A 25,288-nucleotide genomic window follows, 5' to 3' on the forward strand; every position below is an offset into this window, starting at 1 on the left:
GTGGCGGGCTTCCCTCGTGGCGCAGTGGTTAAGAATCCGCCTGCCAATGAAGGGGACACGGGTTCGAGCCCTGGTCCGGGAAGATCCCACATGCCGCGGAGCAACTAAGCCCGTGCGCCACAACTACTGAGCCTGCGCTCTACAACCCACGAGCCACAACTACTGAAGCCTTTGCGCCTCGAGCCCATGCTCCGCAACAAGAGAAGCCACTGCAATGAGAAGCCCGCGCACCACAACGAAGAGCAGCCCCCACTCACCGCAACTAGAGAAAGCCCGCACACAGCAACAAAGACCCAACTCAGCCAAAAATACATAAATAAATAGATAGATAAATAAAAAGCCAACGTGGGGAGGCGGAGGGGGATAAATTAAACCATTGCTGGGCAGTGGTGAGGGCTCAGCCGAGGGTGGAGGAAATGATTTGTGCATTTGATCTTTGCAGAGACTCAGGTGGTTGGATTACAATAAGGATTGGGGATCCATCATTTCTTCAACAGGGAGAAAATGAACGGGTCAAGGGAGTGGAGGGCTCCCTAACACTGAGGAATGAACGCCATAAGCATTAGACAGTAGGCGGGAAGGCAAAAGAATGAGTTCTGTTTGGAGAGGGGGGAGCTGGAACTTAAGATTTCAGGTGGACCAGTTGTGTGACCCTGGGAGTACATGGCTGAGGTGGAGAGAAGGTCATGGAGATGAGGATGTCAAGGAACTGAGGCCAGGATGGCCCTGAGGACGTTAAAGTCTCCCAGAATCCAGGGCGGCTGCGTGAGCCACGTGACAGCCCCCCATGATTGGCTGACAGTGAAGCATAGTTGAGAAGATGGAGACGCAGCGAGAACTTCAACGGAGTAGGTGTGTACACACAGCAGCATACAGTGTGCAAGAGGGCAGTGCGGAGCAAGGGGAACGCGGACCCTTCCTCCCCCCTGGACAAAGACAGGCGATGTGGGAGGGGGAGAGAGTCTGGGTGGTGTGCAGAAGCGGGCTCCATCTCTGCACCAACAAGGGAGGAGAGACAGGGCTGTATTTCCAGAAACAGCGCGCAGCTCCGGACAGTAACATGTTTCCTGACCCCTGAGCCCAGTGGCCTAATATGAATCAGAGGGAGTAGGCTAGAAGTTGGGCGCTCCTCTGAGTTACGGGAACCGACGAGAGCTGAAGGCAGGGTAAAAATGGCGGAGGGGGGAAAGGTCGTCTTGACCGGCGAGGCAAGCCCGGGCCAGGCCCGTCAGTGGCGTCGCGCGTCTCCCTGGCGACGCTACGCGTGGCCCGGAAGGGGGTGGAGCTTCTGGTGGGGCGGGGCATCTCTGTGACGCCAGGGGCTGGGCCTAAATGGCGACACCCGAGAGGCTCCCGGGGGGGTTTGAACTGGCCAATGGGCGACCTGCCGACCGGTTGTCGGAAAAGGAGGAGAAAGCGGGGAGGAGTCGCTGCCAGAGCTGGATTGAATCCGCCGCGGCGTCTCCATGGCAAGACCCTGGCCTCCGACTTCAACGACTTCATAAGGAGGCGTTTCTGGGCGCAGCCGTGTCGCTCCTGGTGAGAGGCCGCCGGCAGGCGGGAGCCAGGGCGCTCCAGGGCGTCCCGCGGCCGCCGCCGGGCCTGGTCCCCACGGGCGGGGTGGCCCCCGCCGAGGTCGCCGGGTCCCGCTGCCCCCCCGGGCCGCCCCCGCCGGCACCCTCCGGCGCGCTCGTCCAGTTCCCGTCAGAATCTCGCCCCCCCGCCCCGCCCACCGGCGCGGGCCTTCTCCTCCTCCCGCTAACGGGCAGGCCTTTCCTCACCTGGCCACCGGCAGGGTTCTGCTCCCTCCGGGCTTCGGCCTTCTCTCTATGGGCAGAAACTGGTCCCCTCCTGCCCGCTGGTGGGTGGTCGTCCCTTCTTTCCGCCGACAGAGACTGGCCCCGCGCCCTCTTGCCCGCCGGTGGGCGTCGCCCCGTCCGCCTCGCCCTCCCTGAGGGCCTCGGCCCGGTAGTTATTTGCCGGCTCCTCGTAGGCAGCGCAGTCCCCGGGGACCGCCTCCGGGCCGCCCTACCCCGTTGGGTGGGTTCACCTGTCCAGCGGGCCTCCCGGTTCTCCCGCCGCGCTCCCTGCACGACCCGACGTCGAACCCGCTCTAACTCGGATACTAAATCTCAGCGGCCGCTGCTTCGCCCTGGAGGATTTTCCCTTTGCCGTCGGGGCACCCACTCGCTGCTTAGCGCCCCTTTCCCCCTGCAGCCTCCGCTCCTTCCTCCTTCAAATACTATTGGTCTTCTCGGGTGTCTATTTTGCCGGGAACGCCCTTCTCCTAGGAGACAGTTGCCCTGGCTCCGCCCCGAATATCCCTCCCGCTGCCTACGCCGGTTCCGGCCCTTTGGGGCCCACTTGGAGCCTAGCGGTTCTCTCCCGCCCTCTTCGCACGCGAGCCAGCATCTCAGGTTTCCCCCCTGGTGGCCACCCACCTTCCCTCCCGCGTGGGGCCTGGGTGTGGTGGTCCTTTACTTCGAAGTTCCGCCCCCTGGCCCTCCCTGGGGAGGGGAGCTCTCACCGCCCCGCCCACCGGCTCGCTCAGCCTCTCCTATCTCCCCCCACTTTGGCAGGACAGTTAGTTGCTGTGCGACTTGGACAGCAGAGGAGCACCTCTCAAGTTTTCATCCAACTGTCACTCCCAAAGCTTACACTCTCCTCCCCTCAGGACGTTTGATGCCCGGCCCCTGAGATTCTCACTGACACGCCCCTCTGGGTCCCCCTGAGCAGAGCCTGCTGACCCAATTGCCCACCTTTGCGGCTTTGATGCCTAACCATGTCTGCGTCATCCTCAGGCGGCTCCCCCAGGTACTGCCATTGTGGGGGGCGCCTCCGCCATAGGGCAGGGAAAAGCGGGCAGGGGCTCCCAGGCCAGGTTCACTGGAGGATCCTCTTTTCAGCTCTCTGTTCTGTGTACTGAAAGCCTGGACCAAAACATTTAAAAATAATTTTTAAGAGGAAAGAGGAAAATGCACGCATGTAATCCCAGTTCTGCCTCCCTCTGGCCCTCCCTCCTCAGGTGCCCCAGTTCCTGGTAGCAAATAGGATCACCGTCGTTGTCATTGGAGTACTAGGTTCAGATCCTTTTTGAAAGAAGGTTAGGTGTAAATAAATAACAACCACGTAAGAGGTGGACGCGGCAGTTAGTCAAATGTTGGTGGAATCCAGGCAGTTTGATGGAAAACCCGCTGAGGGTGAGAGCTTTCCCAAATCTATTGGCTTAAAGTAAACAGAAATGTTCTAAGTGAGGAGGGAAAAAAAAAACCCATCTGCACAGATTTGGTATTCCTTGGCTAAATGATTAGTAGGACTCAAAAAATCTTTTTCTTTTATATCAAGGTGTGATATACATACAGCAAAATGTATGCTAAAGTGCTAAAGAATTTTTATGTTGCATTATTTTTTCCAAAATAATGGAGGGTGAGGGCAAGGTCATATTTTGGGGGCTGTCGTCAGGCAGTGGGATGGATCAAATGTACTTTCCAAGTCCCTTCCCATCCTGGAATTCTTGGATTGACTGCTGCCAGATTTTGGAGATTAAACTTTTGCTTTATTTGCAAATTTAGTGATGGGGCTGTTTATGTATAAGATGAATTACACGTGGTATTAAAAAAAATCCATAAAAGCTTAAAGGGTAGCAAATGGAATATTTTGGGAAATGGTCATTTTTCATCCTCTTATTTGAATATTTGACTATTAATGTTATGAAACTGAGTCACAGAGACCTTCTTCCTGAGCTTATGCCTCTGTCTTTTCATGGCAGTCATTCACTGAGCATTGCTCCAGCCAGTGTCCTGGGCACTTTCGCCCTTGGCCAGACTACCATGTTGGCTGTTGCCCACATTCTGCCTGCTTTTTTTGTCTCCTGACAGACAGGATGACAGCTGGGCTTTTCAGTAAAAGGTCACAATACGTGTGATGCGATGGCAGGTTAAAAGGCCAGCCCTGCGAATGCCCATCACCCCCTGCTTCCATCCCCCTGCCAGGCACACCATGAGAGCTTGGTGCTTGTGTACAGGGAGCCAAATGATTCCACACTGGTTCTCCTAGCCGTGGACTCGTTAGACACCATATGTAGTATATAACTTCGGGAGATCTAAGAAATAGAAGAGCCCTAGTTTTCTGCTTATAATCTGCTTCTTGTGCCTGGGTACAGGTTTCCATCGTGTGAGAAGAACAGAGTAACGAGCCTCAAGCAGAAAAAGGTCTTGAGGACACCTTGTGGCTCACCCAGTGTGACTGTGACGGTAGGTGACATGCGCGCGGAGCAGCCCCGTGGTCTGTGGCCCCGCCAGAAGAAACGCTTCTGCTGGCAGCCCGGCGGCCAGGTGCTCTGTTAGGTGCCTTCATGCATAGCCTGCTGATTGATTGGATTTGGTTTTGCCTGTGGCAAGGCTGCTGGGTGTGAGGAGGTTGTGTTAACCTAATCCTTCCAGACAAACTTCAAAAATCTGAAAACAGAATTTCCAAAAAAAAAGACAAGAAGGAAAAAAGAAAAAAGTAAAAAAAAAAAGAATGGGGATTGACAGGAGCTGGTGGTAGGCGAGGTAGGCGAGGGGTATGTGTTCAGCCCTGCTTAAGTGGCCTTTAGAATCCATACAACCTTCTCATCTCGGCATTTCCTCCAGCTTTCTGTCTTCACCGTCCTTTATCTACCTGCTGCTTGAAGTATTTTGCACCGTAACTGTTCTGTGCGTGTCCCGTGCTAATCCGCATGCCCCATTCAGATCCCGGTGTAGGAGGACTCACCTTTCCATCTGTGCTGTGCTGAATGAGGAGGAGCTGTGCATTCCAGCAGGCTCGGAAAGAGATGCAGCTCTGAGGACCCCGGGGCCTGGGTTTGGGCTCTTTTGTAGAACTTGTGGGTCTCACAGACCCTTCTCTTGAACGGACCTGTGTCTCCCCGGTGGTCTTCAGCTGGGATCTCTGCAGGAGCCTGCTGAATGGCACGCCCGCCTTGCTTCCTGCCCGCATGCCAGTAGTGCTGGTTCCTGTCCTGCTCGCTTGGTGGCTAGGCTTTCAGTGGCCCCCAGAGGCTGTGAGCTCGGTTTTTCACGCCCAGTTTACTCATCCACAGATCAACCTTTTTTGTGTTGTCCTCCCCCACCTGCCAGAAGCGAACCATGAAGGACCGCTCTTCAACTCCCCCCTTACATGTTCACGTGGATGAGAACACCCCTGTCCATGTCCACATAAAAAAACTCCCGAAAGCATCAGCGACCAACAGCCAGGTAGGAGCATGCCAGGGGGGCAAGGCCAAGGCTGTGGAGCAAGGCGACACCTCCCAGCTGGGCCTCCTCACACTTCTAACTCCAGAGATTTGAGAGACAGACACATTCGCTTTCAGAGCTCAGTTGCCTGGTTGGAAGGTAGGACGGTCACCTGGAAGTGGCAGCAGTAGCCTTAGTCAGAAGCGGCTCCCCAGCAGAGTTGGAAGCGGATGCCACCAGAGTGATGCCACGGCCAGCTGCGTGGGGAAGTGACCCTGGGTTTGTCCCTTTCCACAGAAATCTCATAAGCGCGGAATGAAAGGGGACACCGTGAATGTGCGGCGGAGTGTCCGGGTGAAAACCAAGGTACCTTGGATGCCCCCTGGAAAATCATCCACCCGGCATGTGGGATGCAAGTGGGAGGTAGGCTCATTCTCGTTCAGGCTTTTCTTTTCCAACTGGTCAGGTTCTAGCAGGCCTCACACTCTGTATGGTTCAGGGTCAGCAGGAGCTCTCAGAGACATCCCAGTAGGTCCCACTTACTGAGCGCCTTGCTAAACCCTGAAAGTATGGGAATCTTCTTGAGTCCTGCCAACACTGCAATGTGGTAGGTCCCGCTCTCCCAAGGTGCAGATGAGGAAACCAAGGCTCAGAGAGGTGAAGTCTCACAGAGAGAGTAGCAGAGGTGGAGTTAAGACTCAGGGGGGTCTCATTCTAGAGGCGGTACTCGTAGGTTCTCTGATTTGTATGTGAGGAGCTACATGTCTTGCCCCACGTAACTTTGCTAGTGCCGAAGCATAATTTTAAAATATATACCAGAACGTACATATCAAAGAAAGCATCTTCACTTTTACGGTCACCCCCATAAGAGACCGTGCATGTATTCCATAGATGTCATCAAAACCACTGGAATAATCTCCTGAGGAATAACTGCCTTCCGTGTGAGTTGCCAAGGTTCCAAGAGAACTGTTGTCTTTTTTTAGCCACACCTCAAAACGTTTTGCTTGTCCATCTATCCATCCATGCAGTCATTCGTGCATTTCTTGCGACACTGCTGCACACTGGGGTTACAGCTGCAAACTGGCAGCTGTGCCTTCCTTACGCTTACGTTCTAGTCAATTGCAGTGAAAAAACTCATTGACAAGACAAGGCCTGTGACTGTGTTTTAGACAAAGATCTTATTATTGAGACAAGTAAAGGGCTTGAAACTACAGTTGGCCCTCTGTATCTGCAGTTTCCACATCTGTGGATTCAACCAACCACAGATTTAAGAAAAAAAAAAAAATCCATAAAGTTCCAAAAAGCAAAACTTGAATTTGCTGTGTGCCAGCAACTACTGACAAAGCATTTACATTGAATTAGGTATTATAAATAATCTAGAGCTAATTTAAAGTATACAGGAGGAGGTGCCTAGGTTATGTGCAAATATTACACCATTTTATACAAGGGACTTGAGCATCCTTTGATTTTGATATGCATGAGGGTCCTGGAGCCAATCCCTGTGGAGACCAAGGGATGACTATACCTTAAGATGATGATGCCTGATATATATATATATATATATTTTTTTTTTTTTTTTTTTTTTTGTGGTACGCGGGCCTCTCACTGCTGTGGCCTCTCCCGTTGTGGAGCACAGGCTCCGGACACGCAGGCCCAGCGGCCATGGCTCACGGGCCCAGCCGCTCCGCGGCATGTGGGATATTCCCGGACCGGGGCACGAACCCGTGTCCCCTGCATCGGCAGGCGGATTCTCAACCACTGCGCCACCAGGGAAGCCCCTGATCTATTTTGAAAGATTCTCTTTCTGAGAGCTTATTACTTTTAAAATTAGAAATAATAGTAATTACTCTGAAGTTTAGAGTCATACTTCACTCTCTTGACTCCCTGATTTACCATGTTATCCCTAAGAGACAAAGGGAGTTTGGTATTCTAGGGAATAAATGAAAAGTGTTCTGACATATCTCTCTATATAAAGTGCAAGGAAGACTGGAATTAAAATGCTTTTTAGATTTTTTTTACTATGTGTACCTCACTAATAATCAGTGAAATGTAAATTAGAAACAATTACATTTTAGATAAAACAAGCTATCATTTTTATTGAATGGAAAAAAGTTGAAAAGATTATGAATACCTTGTGTTGACAAGCATATGGGAGGTATCAACGAATCTTTTTTAGATGGTTTTTTGTGTGTGTTTTTTTTTTTTTGGCCGCGCAGCGTGGCATGTGGGATCTTAATTCCCCAACCAGGGATCGAACCTGTGCCCCCTGCAGTGGAAGCACAGAGTCTTAACCACTGGACCACCAGGGAAGTCCCTGGACAGTTTTTTGTTGTTGTTGTTGTTTTTTAATATATATTTTTAAATTTATCTGTTTTATTTATTTATTTTTGGTTGCATTGGATCTTCGTTGCGGTACACGGGCTTCTCATTGCAGTGGCTTCTCTTGTTGCAGATCACGGGCTGTAGGCACATGGACTTCAGTAGTTGTGGTGCACGGGTTTCAGTAGTTGTGGCTCGCGGGCTCTAGAGCACAGGCTCAGTAGTTGTGGCGCACAGGCTTCGTTGCTCCGCGGCATGTGGGATCTTCCTGGACCAGGGCTCGAACCCGTGTCCCCTGCATTGGCAGGTGGATTCTTAACCACTGCGCCACCAGGGAAGCCCCCCTGGACAGTTTTGAGTGGATTGTGAAACCGATTCAGCCGTTCTGGAGGCAGTTTGGCAGCATCCATCCAAACATGGATTCTATAGTTCTACACTTGGGAATTGATGCTAAAAGTCACAGAAGAGTACAGGGATCTGTGTGTGTATCAGGATGTTTACTAAAGCATTGTTTGCAATAGAGAAAAATTAGAAGCAACCTAAATGTCTGTCAGGAGGGTATTGGTTAAATTATGATGCATCCATACAATGGAATGCCATGCAACCACTAGAAGATTGAGGTAGATATTTCTACATGATAATGAAGCACCAAGTGGCACAGCACGGAGAGTTTGACCCTATTTGCGCAGAAAAGTGCATCTGTGTGTCCATGTGTGTATGGATATGTTTATATGTGCAAACCTGTTTTGGGGAGGAAATATAAGAAGTGGTAAGCAGTGATTACCTCTGGGGTGGGAGGCTTTAATGCTTTATCTTTTCATGGTTTGCTTGAATTTCTTTATAACAAACATACTATATTTTATTTAAAATGCTTTTTTTCTTTTCTTTTTTTTTAATGAAGAGACTTAGTAGTTCTCAACTTATATATCAAAGTCATGCCGCTATGGAAATGGACTTCCTGTTGACATGGGTTGCTAGGACTATGGTCCCCCCTGGAAAGCTCAGTGCCCCGTCCAGTCCTGGGGCCACAGAATTCTAGAAACGGAGGGGCCCAGAGATGTGACTTACCACCTCTCAAGCAGTAGCTGTCTTTCATGCTGTCCTCTTGGTTCAGCCCCTTTCCATTTTTCAGTGACCTTCCATGTTCCTGGGAGGCCCCAGCCTGCCCTTACCATTATGGACAAGAGAGAAAAGACCACAGGAGAAAGAGTTTGTGGTGGAGCTGGACATGGACCCCGGAAGCTGCTATGTGCTTGTGGGGATTCATGTTTCTTTTCTTTCTTTTTAAATTAATTAATTAATTAACTTTTGGCTGTGTTGGGTCTTCGTTGCTAAATGCGGGCTTTCTCTAGTTGTGGCGAGCGGGGGCTACTCTTCGTTGCGGTGCATGGGCTTCTCATTGTGGTGACTTCTCTTGTTGCGGAGCACGGGCTCTAGGCACGTGGGCTCAGTAGTTGTGGCTCGCGGGCTCTAGAGCGCAGGCTCAGTAGTTGTGGCGCACGGGCTTAGTTGCTCCGCGGCATGTGGGATCTTCCTGGAGCAGGGCTCGAACCCGTGTCCCCTGCATTGGCAGGCGGATTCTTAACCACTGCGCCACCAGGAAAGTCCCCATGTTTCATTTTTAAAACCCCTCCTGGTACACAAGATAAGATCTTTGGGAGAAAGCAGGTCTGGGTTTTTTCTCTACCCTATTACTAATTAAGTCATCTATTTTTATGACAGAAAGCTGAAAATACAGAAAACTAGACAATCACTGTAATTCTACTACTCTTATCTGGCTGCTATTAAGTTTTAAAACCTTTTCATTGGAAAGTGCAGGATAGTACATGCATCAGAAGCGTGTTGATGAATTTTTACAAAGACCCAGCTCAAGAAACAACATCACCAGTCCTGTTCTTGTCACTGCCACCCTAAAACTATTAATATTGCGATACATTTATTATCACTTTTTCCCATGCGGAGTTTTTTTTTCAAATTGTAATCGTACTGTCTATACATTTTCCTATTGTCTTTCTTTTATATATTAAAATAACTCTTTTTCTTATAAAAGTAATGCACAGTCATTGTTGAAAATTAGAAAAAATTAGAAAATCTAAATCAGCACAAGGAAGAAAGTAAAAACCACCTGTAATTCCACCACCCTGAGAAGAGACCCATGTAACTTCTAGGTGCAAGACTTCTGGATCTTTTCTTGTGAATAGACGTGTTCTTTTGATTTTTGTAACAATGGGATTATATTTTACTTATTGTTGTAATGTTCTTTTTTCCACATATTTTGACTATATTTATATCGCACATTATTTTTTTAAGGCATTATTCCATTGTGTGTACATTTGTGTACTGTTAGTATTTAACCAATACTATCTTGCTGTACATTTATCTATACCCTAGCCTTGAATTTAAATATTAATTCACATTCTTAGATATTCTTGATAAATTCCTCAAAAATAGAATTGCTGGGACAAAGGGCACATACATTTTTTAAATTGCACCCTATGAGTCCTACTTGTTTGACATAACAGTTTACACCCATATAAAACACTTCCTTTGGGAGGGTGAAGGGTAAGCTGGGACAAAGTGAGAGAGTGGCATGGACTTATATATACTACTGAATGTAAAATAGATAGCTAGTGGGAAGCAGCCGCATAGCACAGGGAGATCAGCTCAGTGCTTTGTGACCACCTAGAGGGGTGGGATGGGGAGGGTGGGAGGGAGACGCAAGAGGGAGGAGATACGGGGATATATGTACATGTATAGCTGATTCACTTCGTTATAAAGCAGAAACTAACACACCATGGTAAAGCAATTATACTGCAATAAAGATGTTAAAAAAATTTAAAAAATAAAATACTTCCTTTTATTCCTGATAGCCATCATCTTTCCCTGGAAATTAGCACAGAAGTTTAGCCACCTCAGCTTACGAGAAGGAAAAAACGGTGCAAACAATGAGAAATAGCAATTACTTAATACAATGGAATAAATGTATAGAATGAGAGAGTCAAATTCAATATATCAAAATCCCATGGAGGGACTTACCTGGTGGTGCAGTGGATAAGACTGCACAGTCAATGCAGGGGGCCTCGGTTCGACCCCTGGTCAGGGAACTAGATGCCACATGCATGCCGCAACTAAGAGTTCACATGCCACAACTCAGGAGCCTGTGAGCTGCAACTCAGGAGCCTGCCTGCCACAACTAAGGAGCCCGCCTGCTGCACCTAAGACCCGGTGCAACCAAATAAATAATTAATTAAAAGACAGTTAAAAAAACAACAACAATAAAAAACATGGGAACACTCGCCCCCAGATCAGAATATCTTTTTGAAGTCTTGAAAGTATTATACAGCTTTGCATAAACTTCTCTGAGGAGCACATGCATTTTAAAAAATATTTTTTTATGCTGATGTATTTAGGTAAATATTTTCCAGAAATACCATTTTAACCCTAAATAATTCAGTATGCATTTCTAATAACATTTTCTCCATAACCAAAATAACAGTGATTAGTCCTAAAAACTTCACTTCATTTTTTTTTAAACTTAATTTCCTAATCATGTAACATCTGGTTAATATTTAAATTTCTCCACTTGTCCTAAAATACCTATTATAGAAGATTTGTTTGCCTTTGCAACTATCCACAATATTCAGTGTATTCATACAATATACAATGTATACAATATCCAATGTATTCATATTCATTTAAAAGACTTTTGACATATTTCATGTCTACCCTAGGTGTATGAAAATATTTACTGCCCCCAACTTTTGCCAACTTTGGGAATCACAGTTTTTGCCAATTTGTTATATCCTTCATTTTAAACTTGACACTGGGGATGTCCCTGGTGGTGCAGTGGTTAAGAATCGACCTGCCAATTCAGGGGACACGGGTTTGAGCCCCGGTCTGGGAAGATCCCACATGCTGCAGAGCAACTAAGCCCGTGCGCCACAACTACTGAGCCTGCGCTCTAGAGCCCGCGAGCCACAGCTACTGAGCCCGTGTGCCGCAATTGCTGAAGCCCACGCGCCTAGAACCCGTGCTCCGCAACAAGAGAAGCCACCGCAATGAGAAGCCCGTGCACCGCAATGAAGAGTAGCCACGGGCTGTAGGCGTGCGGGCTTCAGTAGTTGTGTAACACACGCTTTTTATTTCTATGTTAGAAGAGCTTCAGAAACAACATTTAAACAAGGGTAGGGGGCTTCCCTGGTGGCGCAGTGGTTGAGGGTCCGCCCGATGCAGGGGACACGGGTTTGTGCCCCAGTCCGGGAGGATCCCACATGCCGCGGAGCGGCTGGGCCCGTGAGCCGTGGCCACTGAGCCTGCGCATCCGGAGCCTGTGCTCCGCAGCAGGAGAGGCCACAGCAGTGAAAGGCCCACGTACTGCAAAAAAAAAAAAAAAGACAAAAAAAACAAGGGTAGGTAATGAGGCAGTGTTCCACCAAGAAGGTCGGTGTGCCCTTCCCCTTGGGGTCTCTGTGGTTTTGCCCTGTAGCAGTTTTAGCTCTTCCTGCTCAGCGGACAGCCAGGGATGGTGGGACCAATGGTTGCAGTTCTGCCTTATGACTTCATGTGTCTCTCCCTCCTCTACATCAGAATCCACCTCACTGCCTGGAGATCACACCACCATCTTCAGAAAAGCTGGTCTCAGTGATGCGGTTAAGTGACCTCTCTACCGAAGATGACGACTCGGGTCACTGTAAAATGAACCGTTATGATAAGAAGATTGACAGTCTAATGAACACGGTTGGTTGTCTCAAGTCTGAGGTGAGGGAGGTAGGGGGCTAGGCTGGCCAGTGTCCCGAGGACACTTGGGACTGCCAGGTGAGTTCCTGGTGGACACCTCCTTCCTGCTGCCTCTGCAGGCCTCCCAGGGTTTCAGGTGCCCCTGGGGAGGTAGTCGGGGCAACCTGGGATCCCTTTCCATCAAGCACTTAGCCCAGGCCTGGCCCTGACCTTGCCTGGTGCTCTGTATGGATGGCCTGGTTTGATTTTTTACTACAGTAAACGAAGCCGGTGGTATTATTGTCCCTGTCTTGGAGATGAAGTGACTGGGACACTGGGGCCTCTGTTTTCCATTTTATACAAAAGTTAAAAAAAAAAAAAACAGAAAACAATGCCCCAAACAGGCAGAGGAAGTTTGTCCCCAGTTGCTGGGCTGTGTCTTTGGGTGGGATGTGGCAATGAAATTGGAAACAACCTGGAAGTCCAAGGCCCCCAACTAATAAGTTGGTGGAGCTGCCGTGGAATCCTCATTGCGGCTGCTGACGGGGCCTGTGTCTTTAGTCCTCCCCTGCGACTGGGGCCCAGGGCCCTCTTGGAGAACCTGCGGCTGGTGGCTGCCTGGTAACAGGCCCGCCTTTCTCCACAGCCCGAGGGGCAGGGGCCTTTTTGTGACATCTCTCCTCCCGTGGAGTGCCAGCTGAACAACCGTTTGTATCCTGGCTCTGTCCCCAACCAGAAAGTCACTCAGGCTCCCTTTGCTCCCTTTCCTCGGTGACGAGGAAATGAGAGGAATCATGTCTGTCCAGAGTCTTTGTGACGATTGACTGAGCTTGCGCCCAAAGGACCTCAGTAGTATGGAGCGCTCAATCGGAGGTGCCCCTCGCTTTGTCCAAAGCAGCGGGCCTTGAGATGCGGTGGAGAGGAGCTCCTCCCCTCAGTGGCCCCTGCCTGCATGCCCCTGCACAGGTCAAGATGCAGAAGGGAGAGCGCCAGATGGCCAAAAGATTCCTGGAGGAACGCAAGGAGGAGCTGGAGGAGGTGGCCCAAGAGCTGGCCGAGACCGAGCACGAGAACACGGTGCTGCGGCACAGCATCGAGCGCATCAAGGAGGAGAAGGACTTCACTATGTAAGGCGGCGCTGCCCTGGGCACCTTCCCTCTTGCGGGAGCACCAGCCTAGCCCGGGTTACAGTGTTCAACAGAGTCACTAATGCGCTCATGATTCCCGGTCAGAGAAGTGGGCCCCGCAGAGTTCGGGGGGAGGGCATCAGGGAGGCCTTTCTGGAAACAACGGGAGTCCAGCAGGATGGCCAGGTGCTAGGCAGGTGAGTGCGGGGGAGGAAAACACACCAGGTAGCAGGAACATCTTGCAGGAAGGCCCCAGGGCGGGAGGAGTTTGCAACTAAGAAATGAAAAGCGGGGCAGAGCAAGGGGAGAGGGTGGGCCAAGGGGAAGGGGGGCCACGGAGGTTGGCAGGGGCCGGCTCTTGGTGGCCACTTCAGGGTGTTTGCATCGAGGGCGGTTGGGAGCCACAGAAGGGTTTTTGAAGCAGGAAGTGGTGTGACCAGACTTGGCTCCAATGGGGAGTGTGGAGGGGAGGGCTCAAAAGCGGATCTGAAGATGGTAGTTAGGTGGCCATGGCAGTGGCTGGGGAATGAGATGACACTGATTTCTGTCTGAGAGACAAACAGGTGGCATAATGTCCCCCGGTGTGGAGGCCCTGCTCTGGTGACCAGGTGTCCTTCCAGAAGGCCACTCGGGCCAGAAGGGCCATCCCTGCCCCCTCCCCCACTGTTCCCTGACCAGGAGATGAGCCTCGCACGGCATTGTGAGGTGAGCGTCGGAGCTCCGGGTGGGCAGGGGCCTGGGAGGGCTCACAGAGCCCTATTCTTTCTGGGCCCAGGCTTCAGAAGAAACACCTCCAGCAGGAGAAGGAGTGCCTCATGTCCAAGCTGATGGAGGCTGAAATGGATGGGGCTGCTGCGGCCAAACAAGTCATGGCCCTGAAGGATACCATCGGGAAACTGAAGACGGTAGGTGGCCAGCCCAACCACCCAGTGCCGGGGCCGGGCCCAGAGCGGGGGCAGCTGCACACCGTGGCGGGGTCTTTACGCAGTCGCCATGCTGACTTTATGACATCTTCAGGCCAGGGCAGGGCACACTTAACTCCTCGGCCCCCACCCCTCTTCTCACTTCTGGGCCCTGACCTTCGAGGCTGACCTTTGGTAGCCAGGGCCTCTGAGATGTCATCGTGGGTCTCCTGGGATCACAGTGAGTCAAGGCACGTGTCTGATTCCTGCCAGTATCAGCCACCAAGTGTTGTCGTCCAGGAAGCGCACCTCGTCCAAGAAGCCCACCCTAACTGCACTCGCCCACACCGAACTCTCCCGCCCTTTTCCCCACCTGGTGTTCTCAGCAGGCTCAGAACCTGCCCATCCTTCCAGGTCTGCCTCCTCCGGGAAGCCTGCCTTTGCCCAGCTCTTCTTGCTCGGGCTGCCTGGCACCAATACCTCTTAAGCTCCCCATGGGGACTCCCTGTGCCAGCTCTTCCCTTCTCCACCCGTGCCTGGCAAGACTGCCTGCTGTCTTCCAGGAGAAACAAATGACCTGCACGGACATCAACACCCTAACAAGGCAGAAGGAACTTCTCCTGCAGAAGCTGAGCACATTTGAGGAGACCAACCGCACCCTCCGAGAACTGCTGAGGGAACAGCACTGCAAAGAGGTGAGCTGCGGTCCTAGCCGCACCCCTACCCAGTGCTCACTCGGAGCCCTGGCCCTGTAGCACCGCAGGCTCCTGTCTGTAAAAAGAAAATATTCTTGGTGCCTGCCTGACCTGAGGGGGCCATAGAAAGATTTGCTGAAATCATTCATATGAAATGCTGGGCATCTGGTAGACGAGTGTTGTCTTCGTTGTTGAAGTGGGCCTGGTGGCACAGGAAGGACCTTGAAAGTCAGAAGAGCAGTGGAGAGTCAGGCAGGGGTTCAGCCCATCCCAGGGGTCATGCGACAAAGCGGGGAGAAGACCAGACCTGAGTTTTGGTGAAGCAGGCGGCTTAATGGCTGGCGGACACGTTGTATGGTATCACTTTGTTTTCTTAAAAGGTGGTCTCTGAAATATATTTTATGTTAGCAAATGACTCTGAAAAGACTGACAGTATAAACAGCTGTCTTCCTGTTTGGTTCAAAACCAAAGGGATACCGAGAGTCTCAAAATGCCCATGCTGGGACTTCCCTGGCGGTCTAGTGGTTAGGACTCGGCGCTTCCACTGCCGTGGGCGTGGGTTCGATCCCTGGTTGAGGAACTAAGATCCTGCAAGCCTCGAGATGCAGCCAAAAAAAAAAAAAGCCCGTCCTGATGAGATTTTTTTTTAGTTTAACTTTTTAAAAAAAACAGTGTCAACTTCCTTTGTTTGTAGTTTAAAAATTAATATTTAAAATAAGTAAAAGTGTACCCACTATCCAGCTTTCCAAACAAAACCTTGTCCACATGGTTAAATCCCTCTTGGTGTCTCCTTTGGCAGTAACCTCATCTTCCCACCAGAGGGAAACTTTATCTGGAATCAGAGTTTTTCACTTATATATGTATCCCTAAGCAACATATAGTATTGTTTAGCATGTTTTCAAACTTTACATAAATGATATTGTTCCATATGTTTTCTTCTGAGTTGGCTTTTTTCAATCAATGTTTCTATGAGATCCATCCATTTTTATCCTTGAAGCCTAAGGTAGTTCATTTTCACTGCTCTATTCCATTTTATGACAATACCACAACTTATTTACCCACTCTTCTGTTGATGGAGACAATTTTTGGTTGTTTGCTTTTACAAGTGTTACTTTGCGCATTCGTCTGTACTATCCTGGTGTACTTGAGGGTTTCCAGAATATATTTCTATGAATGTTACTAGTTATAGCTAAATTATTCTCTTAAAATAGTTTTATCTGTTTCATTTCCAGCTCAGTGTTCATGGGTGGGTGATTTTTACCTCTCTGGTCTTCAGTTTTCCCACCTATAAAATGGGAATAGCATCTTCCATGTGGGGTTGTGAGGGACTTAGAAGTGATGTGTGGACGAGGACTGTGCATACTCCTGGCATGCAGTGGGTACTTGGTAAATGGTGGCTGTCGCTGCTGTTTGTCCTGGGACTGGGGGCGGTGGGGGGGTGGCGGGGCTTCAGAAAACGTCTTCCTACCAGTTTTTTCCCTTTTCGCCTTCTTAGCTCCTACAATCCCGGAATCCCAGAATCTCCAGTTGGAGGTGAAGGGTCAGCTAATTTAAACTCCCACCGCAGCAGGCGTTCCAGGTTCTGTACAGGCTCTCACCTCCTCCCGCCCATGTGGCCCTCAGGACCACAGCCCCGCTGCGGTGCTTACTGGGGAGTACTCAGTGTGCTGGGGGAATGCTCTGGCTCTGGAGTCCTTTGGCTTAGCGCCCAGCTCTGCCATCTCTGGCTGTGTGATCTCAGGCAGCTCACCTCACTTCTCCCAGCCTCGATCTCCTCGTCTGTGAAATGGGGGTGGTGATAGTGCCTGGCTCCTTAGAGTGGGGGATTTGGTGAGATGGTGTGTTAGTTTGTGTAGAGTCCCCCAGAGGCTCAGAGGGCATGGCCTGTCGGGGCAGTGAGAATAGCTTCAGGCTCTGGGTCCCTGGCCTAGGTTTTCGTCCTACGTTCTTTGCCTCCTCTTGTTGCTAGAGAACCCATAATGCTGTCTTCCTCCAGTTCCTAGGCTCCTGGGAAACTTTGGGACCAGGGAGCCCTTTTCTCTTAGCCTGCGAAGGTGACCTGTGGGACTGAAAGGGAAAGGGGGGTGAGATTTCTTCTAGGGACACTTTATTTAGGTGACTGGGAAGAATAGAGACAGTTCAAAGACACAGCCCTGTGCGAGAGTGGGCAAAGGTGTGAGCAGGCAGTCCGGGGAAGAGGAAGCTTAAATGGCTAATAAGCATATGCATAAATAGGGAAATGCAAACTAAAACGGCAGGATTCATGCTGGCAAGACTGGCAACAGGCAGAGGCTGGCTGCTGCCCGGCGTTCTCACGTCCTGTTTGTGTGCGTCAGTGCAGGCATTTTGCAGGGCATGTCACCTGCCACAAATCACAGATCTTCGGGCCCAGCCATTCTTACTCTTTGTATCAATCCTGGAGAGACACTTAGTACGTGCCCAACATGTCCACTGCTGCCGTGTTTACAGCTGCAAAGCCTGGGAACCACCTTATTGCCCAAAGGTTACGGGGAGAAGTTAAAAAATGCCACAGCATATTAGAGACAGAAAGCAGATTAGGGGTTGGGGATTTCCCTGGCGGTCCAGTGGTTAGGACTCAGCACTTTCACTGCTGGAGCCTGGGTTCTATCCCTGGTCCCGGAACTAAGATCCTGCAGGCCATGTGGTGCGCCCGCCCCCTAAAAAAGAAAGCAGATTAGGAGTTTGGGGGGAGCTGGGGGGAGGGGAAATAGGAGACTGACAGCTTGACAGGTGCAGGTTTCCTTTTAGGGTGATGAAAAAATTCTGGAACTAGATGGTAATACTGGTTACACAATATTGGAAATGTACCATATGCCACTGAATTTTACACTTAAAATGAAAAAGTTTGTTATATTTTACCACAATTAAAAAAATCACAATGTAATATACCACAAACCATTGAATTATACATTTCAAATTGGTGACTTGTATCTGAATTTATATCTCAATAAAACTATGGTTAAAAAATCCAGTTGTGACACAAAAATACAGTATGATATCATTTTGGTAAAATTACACATTAATCCCTTCCCACCCCTCATCCCCCAAAAGATACTTCTCTAGGTGTAGCTACGTATAAATGCATAGAGAAAGGATGGGCAAGACAGTCCGAACTCATAACAGCAGGGCTGGATTTGGAGGTAGGGATGAGGGGGACTTTATCGGTTTTCATTAAATATTTTATAATGAGAATATAATTTACTACTTCTATCATTAGAAGTATAATTTTTAGAAAAGGAACAGGACCTAGAGGATGTAGACATCTCAGTTTATTGCTTAATGAGTTGGCTTTCCCTGCCTTCCCTTGAAGGATTCCGAAAAGTTGATGGAGCAACAAGGAACGTTATTGAAACGGCTGGCAGAGGCGGACTCCGAGAAAGCGGTAACACACAGCTCCCCCTGCCTGCTCCAGGGCGTATAGGCGACGGCGTAGAGGTGCTGAGTGGCGGCAAGAGGGCTGGAGCCCCGCTCTGACTTTTCTTTGGGTCTTAGTTTCATGATCTGTGAAATCATGAAACACATATCCCCGTCCCTCCTGCCCCACTGGGCTTGTCTAGTCAATCACTCGAGAGCTTGAACCACCAAGCTGGACATCAGCATGAGGGATGGTGATGACAGTGATGGATTTGTAAATCATCAGAGTCTGTTCCCTGAATTTCCTTATTTATATTATGGTACAGACTTGTTGACTCAACAATTCCAATCCTCCCAAGGAATCTCTCCCAAGGCAGCATGTTCCAAAGTCTGTTCCATAGAGCCCTGAGTTCCTCAAGGTGTTAATGGGTACAAGAAACAAAAGGGGGGGTTGATCCATGGCCAAATAAATTTGGGGAACTGCTGCCCAGCCTGAATGACAAGTTAAACCAGCTGCTTAACTACAATACCTTTTGGAGCCTTTGATGTATTAATGCCTGTTGGGAGTCTCCAAGAGAAAGAAAGAAATAGAGATCATGGTTCCCGAGGTTTGGCCCTTGGCCCTCGGTGCCTGGCCGAACATCGCTGTAGGGGATTCAACGGTCATGGCGATAATGCCTAAACCTGCATTCCCAGCTCAAGAGCCTTATCAAATTATGATACATCCGTAAATTGAAATGTTAAGGTGCTTTTTCAAAAGATATAGAAGATTTAATCACACTATGGTAAATGTGGTTATAGTGCAAAATAGGTATCTGACTTTTTAATGTGTACTAACAATGGTGATCTCTGGGTGGGGGATTATGGGGCTTCCTTAGTGTTTTGTGTGTCTGTGTTTCAGTGTGTCCCACAACTAGCATTATTTTAAATTGTTGTAAAAACTTGTGATACAGATGTTGGGTGCTTCCTGCTAGGGTCTCTGTGACTTGGGCCAGTGTATTTGGGACTTGGGCCCAGTGGCCAGGCACTCACAGGAGTGTTTGTCCTCCCTGGGTGGGGCCTCCTCACCCTTCGCAGGGAGCTCAGACAGTGTGTGTGTGCCCTCTCCAGCGCCTGCTATTACTGCTGCAAGACAAAGACAAGGAGGTGGAAGAGCTCCTCCAGGAAATACAATGTGAGAAGGTACCGTCCCCAGCAGTTGCTCCTCTATATGGGCCAGCAGAGCTTAGTGGGTAAAGTGCGCTCTGGAACAGGAGAGCTGGGTTCAAACCCCGGCTCTGCCACTTTCTCTGTCTCTCCAAAGGCTCAAGCGAAGACAGCATCTGAGCTTTCGAAGTCCATGGAGACCATGCGTGGGCATTTGCAGGCACAGCTTCGGTGCAAAGAGGCAGAGAACAGTCGCCTGTGCATGCAGATCAAGGTACCTGCCAGCCCCACAGGTGGGGAAGGGAGGGGGCGGGGCCTGGCAGTCGAAGGGCAGTGGCCTGGCCAAGGCTCTCACACTCAGGAAGGCTTTGCCCTAAAGGTGTACAGGGCCGCTGTTGCCAAAGCACTCTGAGCCAGTGGCAAGAGCAGTGGACCCTGAGGGTCTTGGGTGCCCTTCCCAGCAGTGACCAATTGGGTGCCATGCCCCTGAGCCAATCACTTAATCCCTTAGGCCTTCAGTTCTCGTAACTACCCATGGGGTAGGGGGTGGGCTCCAATGCAGCTTGCATCTTTGAGCCAGGGACCTGCTGAGGTCACAGCTCTGCTGAGGGACTGAGGAATATCTCTGACCACTATGTTGAGTTCAAGGAAGGATTCCAGAAGAGCTCTGTCTTCACACTAAGACCCCAGTGGGTTCAGTAATGGGAGGGGTGCTACGGAGAGCTGGGAAGGGCCTTCACCTCTGCTCTGCACTGGGGGAGCTTTATGCCTCCACACAGTTGACCTGATTTCTCTCTCCCTCATTCCTTCTTTTTGCTCGTCCCCTCTCACCTCTACTCTCTGCCTTGCCTTTCCCGGCCTTCCTTGTCTCTCTCCTCCGACTCTCCCTCATCCTTGTCCCTCTCCCCACACCTGCTCCCGGGCCGTCCTCTCCCAGAATCTGGAGCGCAGCGGAAACCAGCATAAGGCGGAAGTGGAGGCCATCATGGAGCAACTGAAGGAACTGAAGCAGAAGGGAGAACGAGACAAAGAGTCCTTGAAGAGGGCCATCCGAGCCCAGAAAGAACGAGCTGAGAAGAGTGAGGAGTACGCTGAGCAGCTGCACGTGCAGCTTGCTGACAAGGTAGCAGGCCTCCCCGAGACGGGCTGGCCGACGGCGAAGGGTCGGGGGTGGGCTGGCTGCCAGCGGATGGCTGCTTTGAGCAGGGAGAGGTGAAAAGCTGAGTAGAGGTGGCCGGGCGGGTGGGCGAACGGAGAGGAAGATGGCAGTGGAAAAGGGTGAATGAGCTGGGAGGACTGCTGGCTGCTGGGTGGAGGGAGAGGCGGGGGGGCAGTAAATGGGTAAAAGGATGACAATGGGGGTGGGCAGCTGGCTGGAGGCAAGTGGAGGGTTTGTGGGGCATTTTAACCACATCCATATTGTGGGTGGGAATGACGGTTAAGGAAGGATTTGCAGTCAGGGCGCGTGGGATGCTGGAAACTCAAAAGCAACAGCTGGGCTCCTGCTTCACTCTCAGTGCTTCTAGGAAGGAATTGCAGGAGTGAGGTTGAAGTTATCAGGGTGAGGGGTGACCTGGGGTGACTCCTAGCTTGCTTGGCTTCAGCGGTGACACCAGGCTGATGGGCCCTTCTGTCCCATGTTCCCAGGATCTTTATGTTGCTGAAGCTTTATCCACTCTGGAATCATGGAGGAGCCGCTACAACCAAGTTGTGAAAGACAAGGGGGACCTCGAGCTGGAAATTATTGTCCTGAACGAGTACGTCTGTGTTAGGAGAGGGCGTGTGGGCCGATGGGAGGAGGGGGTGTGCCAGTGCACGGCGCCAGGCAACCCGCGACAGCTCACGTCGCTCACACGGCTGCCATCTGGTCTTCTCTGGTCAGGGGCTGCATCGGACTGAGCTGTGGGCGGCCCTGGGGTGGGCCTTCTGGTTGGACCCTGGGTCCTGGCACCAGCCCCTGCCCCAGCATCCTACCCCCCGGCAGGCACTATGCAGGGGCCTTCTCTGCTCACACCTGGGCTTGAGCTGGGCCCCAGTCTGCACGGCATGGGAAATGGGCACAGGCCACGCTGGTATCCTCCTTCCTGTCCTTGGGGCACAGGGCAGCTGGTAATCCCTCTGTCTTCTCTCAGTCGTTTTGTCCACCAGTCAGTAGGTCAGAGGTATGGCCTGGGAGCAGGGGGCAAAAGTGGCCTCAAGTTGAAGGTGACTGAACTCATACCTTTCTTGCCACTGGTGAACTGTCAACAGTGACCATTCTCAGAGTCAGCTATAGTCATGTGATCATTCATTTAAAGATACTTACCGGGCTTCCCTGGTGGCGCAGTGGTTGAGAGTCTGCCTGCCGATGCAGGGGACACGGGTTCGTGCCCCGGTCCGGGAAGATCCCACATGCCGCGGAGCGGCTGGGCCCGTGAGCCATGGCCGCGGAGCCTGTGCTCCGCAACGGGAGAGGCCACAACAGTGAGAGGCCCGCGTACCGCAAAAAAAAAAAAAAGATACTTATCGAGCATCTACTATATAACAGGCTATGTGTTGGCCTTGAAGGTTACAGCAGTAAAAAAACAAATGCATTGGACTTCCCTGGTGGCACAGTGGTTATGAATCCACCTGCCAATGCAGGGGACATGGGTTCGAGCCCTGGTCCGGGAAGATCCCGCATGCCGTGGAGCAACTAAACCCGTGTGCCACAACTACTGAGCCTGCGCTCTAGAGCCCGCGAGCCACAGCTACTGAGCCCGCGTGCCGCAACTACTGAAGCCCGCTCGCCTAGAGCCCATGCTCCGCAACAAGAGAAGCCACTGCAATGAGAAGCCTGCGCACCTCGACGAAGAGTAGCCCCCACTCGCCGCAACTAGAGAAAGCCCGTGTGCAGCAACGAAGACCCAACGCAGCCAAAAATAAATAAATGAAATAAATTAATTAAAAAAATTAAAAACTAAAAAATAAAGTTGTGTAGGAGTTTGCTAGTAAACCAATACAAGGCGTTTGCTTGGGCCTAGTCAGTACTCACTAAATATTTGCTGAGCGGTGAACTGTAATTTATCAATACTGAAAACATACACTGTGCAAAGGTTCTGCAGTATCAGGTGGGTCTACAGTCAAGAGCCCCAGTGCTCTTCTCCTCAGTCTCTATTCTTGGATTATAGCCCTGCTGAGGGCCTGCGGGTAGGGGAAGGGAGCAAGGGAAGCTTGTGCCTTGTTATTGCTCATGGCACCTGCCCTCGACTGGGGGAGACAGAACCCCAGTGGAATATGTGTCTGAGGGAGACGGGTGCCTGGGGTTATCCCTGACCACTGGGCCTGCGAGTTCTGTCCTAACTTCAGTTCCTAATGGGTTAAGAGATCCAGGGGGTGCCGTGGGGAGCTGGGGAGGTACTGTGTCTCTGGCCCTTGTCTTCAGGGAGTGTCTCAGCCTCACGGGAGGATCACAACAGAGAAGGCTTCTTGGAGGGGGTGGTATGAGAGACAAACCTTAAAAGGCTGTTAATACGAAGTGGGATACCTGGGAATGCCACAGGCGGCAGTGGCAGGGCAGCTGCTCCTCAGGGTGGAGACTGGGGAGCAGGCAGGGTGCCAAGAAGAGAGACATGGGTGACCTGGGTAGGAACACTTGGCCCTACTCCATACCAAGTCCAGGGCTGCTCACAACCTGTGGAATTGATTCTGTCTGCTTTCACTTTGTGACCTTCCAGCCGGGTGACAGATCTTGTAAACCAACAACAAACCTTGGAGGAGAAGATGCGGGAAGACCGGGACAGCCTGGTGGAGAGACTACACCGGCAGACTGCCGAGTACTCCGCTTTCAAGCTAGAGAATGAGAGGCTGAAGGTCGGTAGTGAGAGCCGGGACCAGGACGGTTGGGTGGAGAGCAGAGGCTGATGGTACTCCTGGTTGGGCCCCAGAGATGACCACTGGGGCCTTCAGAGGGCCTGGAGGCAGCAGCGTGATAAGAGGGCTTGTTCTGGAGTGGAAAGACCTGGATTCAAGTCCTGACTCTGCCTCTTAGAGCTGCAGGACCTGAACGGGACGTTTCCTCCTGTGTTGCTGCAGTTTCCTCAGCGGGAGGAAATGAGGTCCTTGTGAGAAGGTGGTGATGCATGTGAAGTGCTTAGCATGACAGTCAGCCCCTGCATGTGAGATGGACCTGACTTTGAGGTTAACATTGACTCTTCTGGGGCACTACTGGGCCCCTTCACATGCATTAATTCTCACTTTAGCCTCCCGATAGTGTAATTATTATCTCTACTTTACAGAATAAGGAAACTGAAGCTTAGAGTTTAAGTTTCTTGCCAAGATTTTGCCCTTGGAAGCGTTGGAGTTGGGATTTGAACCTCAGTCTGACCCTGGGGCTCTAACCACTAGCTCTTAACCACTCCCTCTACACCCTCCCAGCACACCGAGGGCGAGAGGCAACCGAAAAGAGGTAGATGTTGCAGAGCCAGGTTGGATCTTGGTTTTTAGTTGATCTGGGCAATAACATCTAGATCTATTTATTTATTTATTACTGATTTTTTTTTTTTTAAGTAAAATTGATTTTAAGGAAGTATAATACAGAAAGGTACACAAAATGAATGTAACTTTGTCCATCAGTCACCCTGATTGAACCTTAAAGCCAGCACCCCGGTGACCTTGCCTAGTTACAGACACCCCCTGCCAAGGGCACGGTTATCCTGACTTCTGTCACCGCAGATTAGTTTGCCTGGTTTTGAACTTTGTGCCTGGCCTTTATGGCTTTTACTCAGCATTATGTTTGTGGAAGTTACCCATGTCATGTGTGGCAGTTCATCATTCTCAGCGCAGGGCAGTGTAGGAATGCACCACGATGTGTTTATCCATTTTACTGTCGGTGGACATTTGGGTTGTAGAATGTCTTTGTACCTCTTTTGGTGCATATATTTGGTGTATTTTTACAGTTTCTATACCTTGAAGTATAATAGAAATGCCAGGTCATCAGGTGGTATACACAAATTCAGCTGTGGTAGATGTCACCAAATAGTAAAGCAGTTGTACGGATTTCCACTCCCATCAGGGATATGTGAGATAATACTTGGTATTGTCCATCTTCTTCATTTTAGCCACTCTGGTGGGAGGATAGTAGTATCTCATTTGTTGTAGTGCAATTGTTGGATAAATGACAGATAAGCCCCATGTCTAACAATTAGCTGCGGTATTGGTTGCAGTATGGTATGTCTGTGTGGTGAAACACAGTGTGACTGTTCAAAATGATTGTAGAAGTGTATTTTCCTAGCTGTTATCATTACAAAGATAAAATATGCTCATAGTGAAAGTTGAAAACATCACAGAAACGTTATATAGAAGTGAAGGTCCCTGTTACCGTAGATGTGTATTTTTCCAGTTTTTTCCCCTGATACTCACATACACATTCAAACACATGCACATCCATTCATCCAGCCATTATTCTGCAGCTCGCTTTTCTCCTTCAACCATATTCCGTGGATATCTTTTTAGATTTTTTTTTTTTTTGCTTTATCTCTTTCTTTTAAATGATTGCTTGTTATTTTTTTGAGATACCGTGATTTATTTTGTCCTATCTGCTAAGGTGAGCATTTGGGTTGTAGAACATTCATTGATGAGAGAAGTAGTTCCCAACTTACTTGTTAATTGAAAAAGTTCGTTGCAAGGCAGTAAGTATATCATAATCCCATTCTTATTAGAAAAAATAAAATAGCTACACGGTTATCAATATATAGCCATATAGTAAGGCATCATGATTCATTTTTCTTGGTTTTATCTCCCTTTTCTTTAGTGATAATGTAGTGCTCTTTTTT

General features: G+C 50.0%; 1 protein-coding gene across 7 annotated transcripts in view; it reads left to right on the plus strand.

Moving 5' to 3' along the window:
* The first annotated feature begins 263 nt into the window (after positions 1-263).
* The window catches only part of ODF2 (outer dense fiber of sperm tails 2), a 32,023-nt gene continuing 6,998 nt past the window's right edge, over positions 264-25,288 (plus strand). The window contains exons 1-15 of one of the 7 annotated variants that reach the window (XM_029202817.1): positions 1,429-1,539; positions 2,675-2,814; positions 4,163-4,253; positions 5,121-5,237; positions 5,514-5,639; positions 12,123-12,272; positions 13,218-13,378; positions 14,154-14,283; positions 14,844-14,975; positions 18,307-18,378; positions 19,461-19,532; positions 19,654-19,770; positions 20,434-20,619; positions 21,144-21,253; positions 23,192-23,327. In XM_029202817.1, coding sequence (XP_029058650.1) covers positions 2,783-2,814; positions 4,163-4,253; positions 5,121-5,237; positions 5,514-5,639; positions 12,123-12,272; positions 13,218-13,378; positions 14,154-14,283; positions 14,844-14,975; positions 18,307-18,378; positions 19,461-19,532; positions 19,654-19,770; positions 20,434-20,619; positions 21,144-21,253; positions 23,192-23,327 — 1,632 coding nt within the window. In that variant the 5' untranslated portion in view covers positions 1,429-1,539; positions 2,675-2,782. Of the gene's footprint in view, positions 1,540-2,673; positions 2,815-4,162; positions 5,640-12,122; positions 12,294-13,217; positions 13,379-14,153; positions 14,284-14,843; positions 14,976-18,306; positions 18,379-19,460; positions 19,533-19,653; positions 19,771-20,433; positions 20,620-21,143; positions 21,254-23,191; positions 23,328-25,288 lie in introns of those variants that run through there. The other 6 variants (XM_029202815.1, XM_029202816.1, XM_029202818.1 and 3 more) reach the window with 6 other exon arrangements.

Source organism: Monodon monoceros, unplaced genomic scaffold (assembly GCF_005190385.1).
Source record: "Monodon monoceros isolate NGI ecotype Baffin Bay Population unplaced genomic scaffold, NGI_Narwhal_1 Super_Scaffold_5, whole genome shotgun sequence".
NCBI classification, from domain to species: domain Eukaryota; kingdom Metazoa; phylum Chordata; class Mammalia; order Artiodactyla; family Monodontidae; genus Monodon; species Monodon monoceros.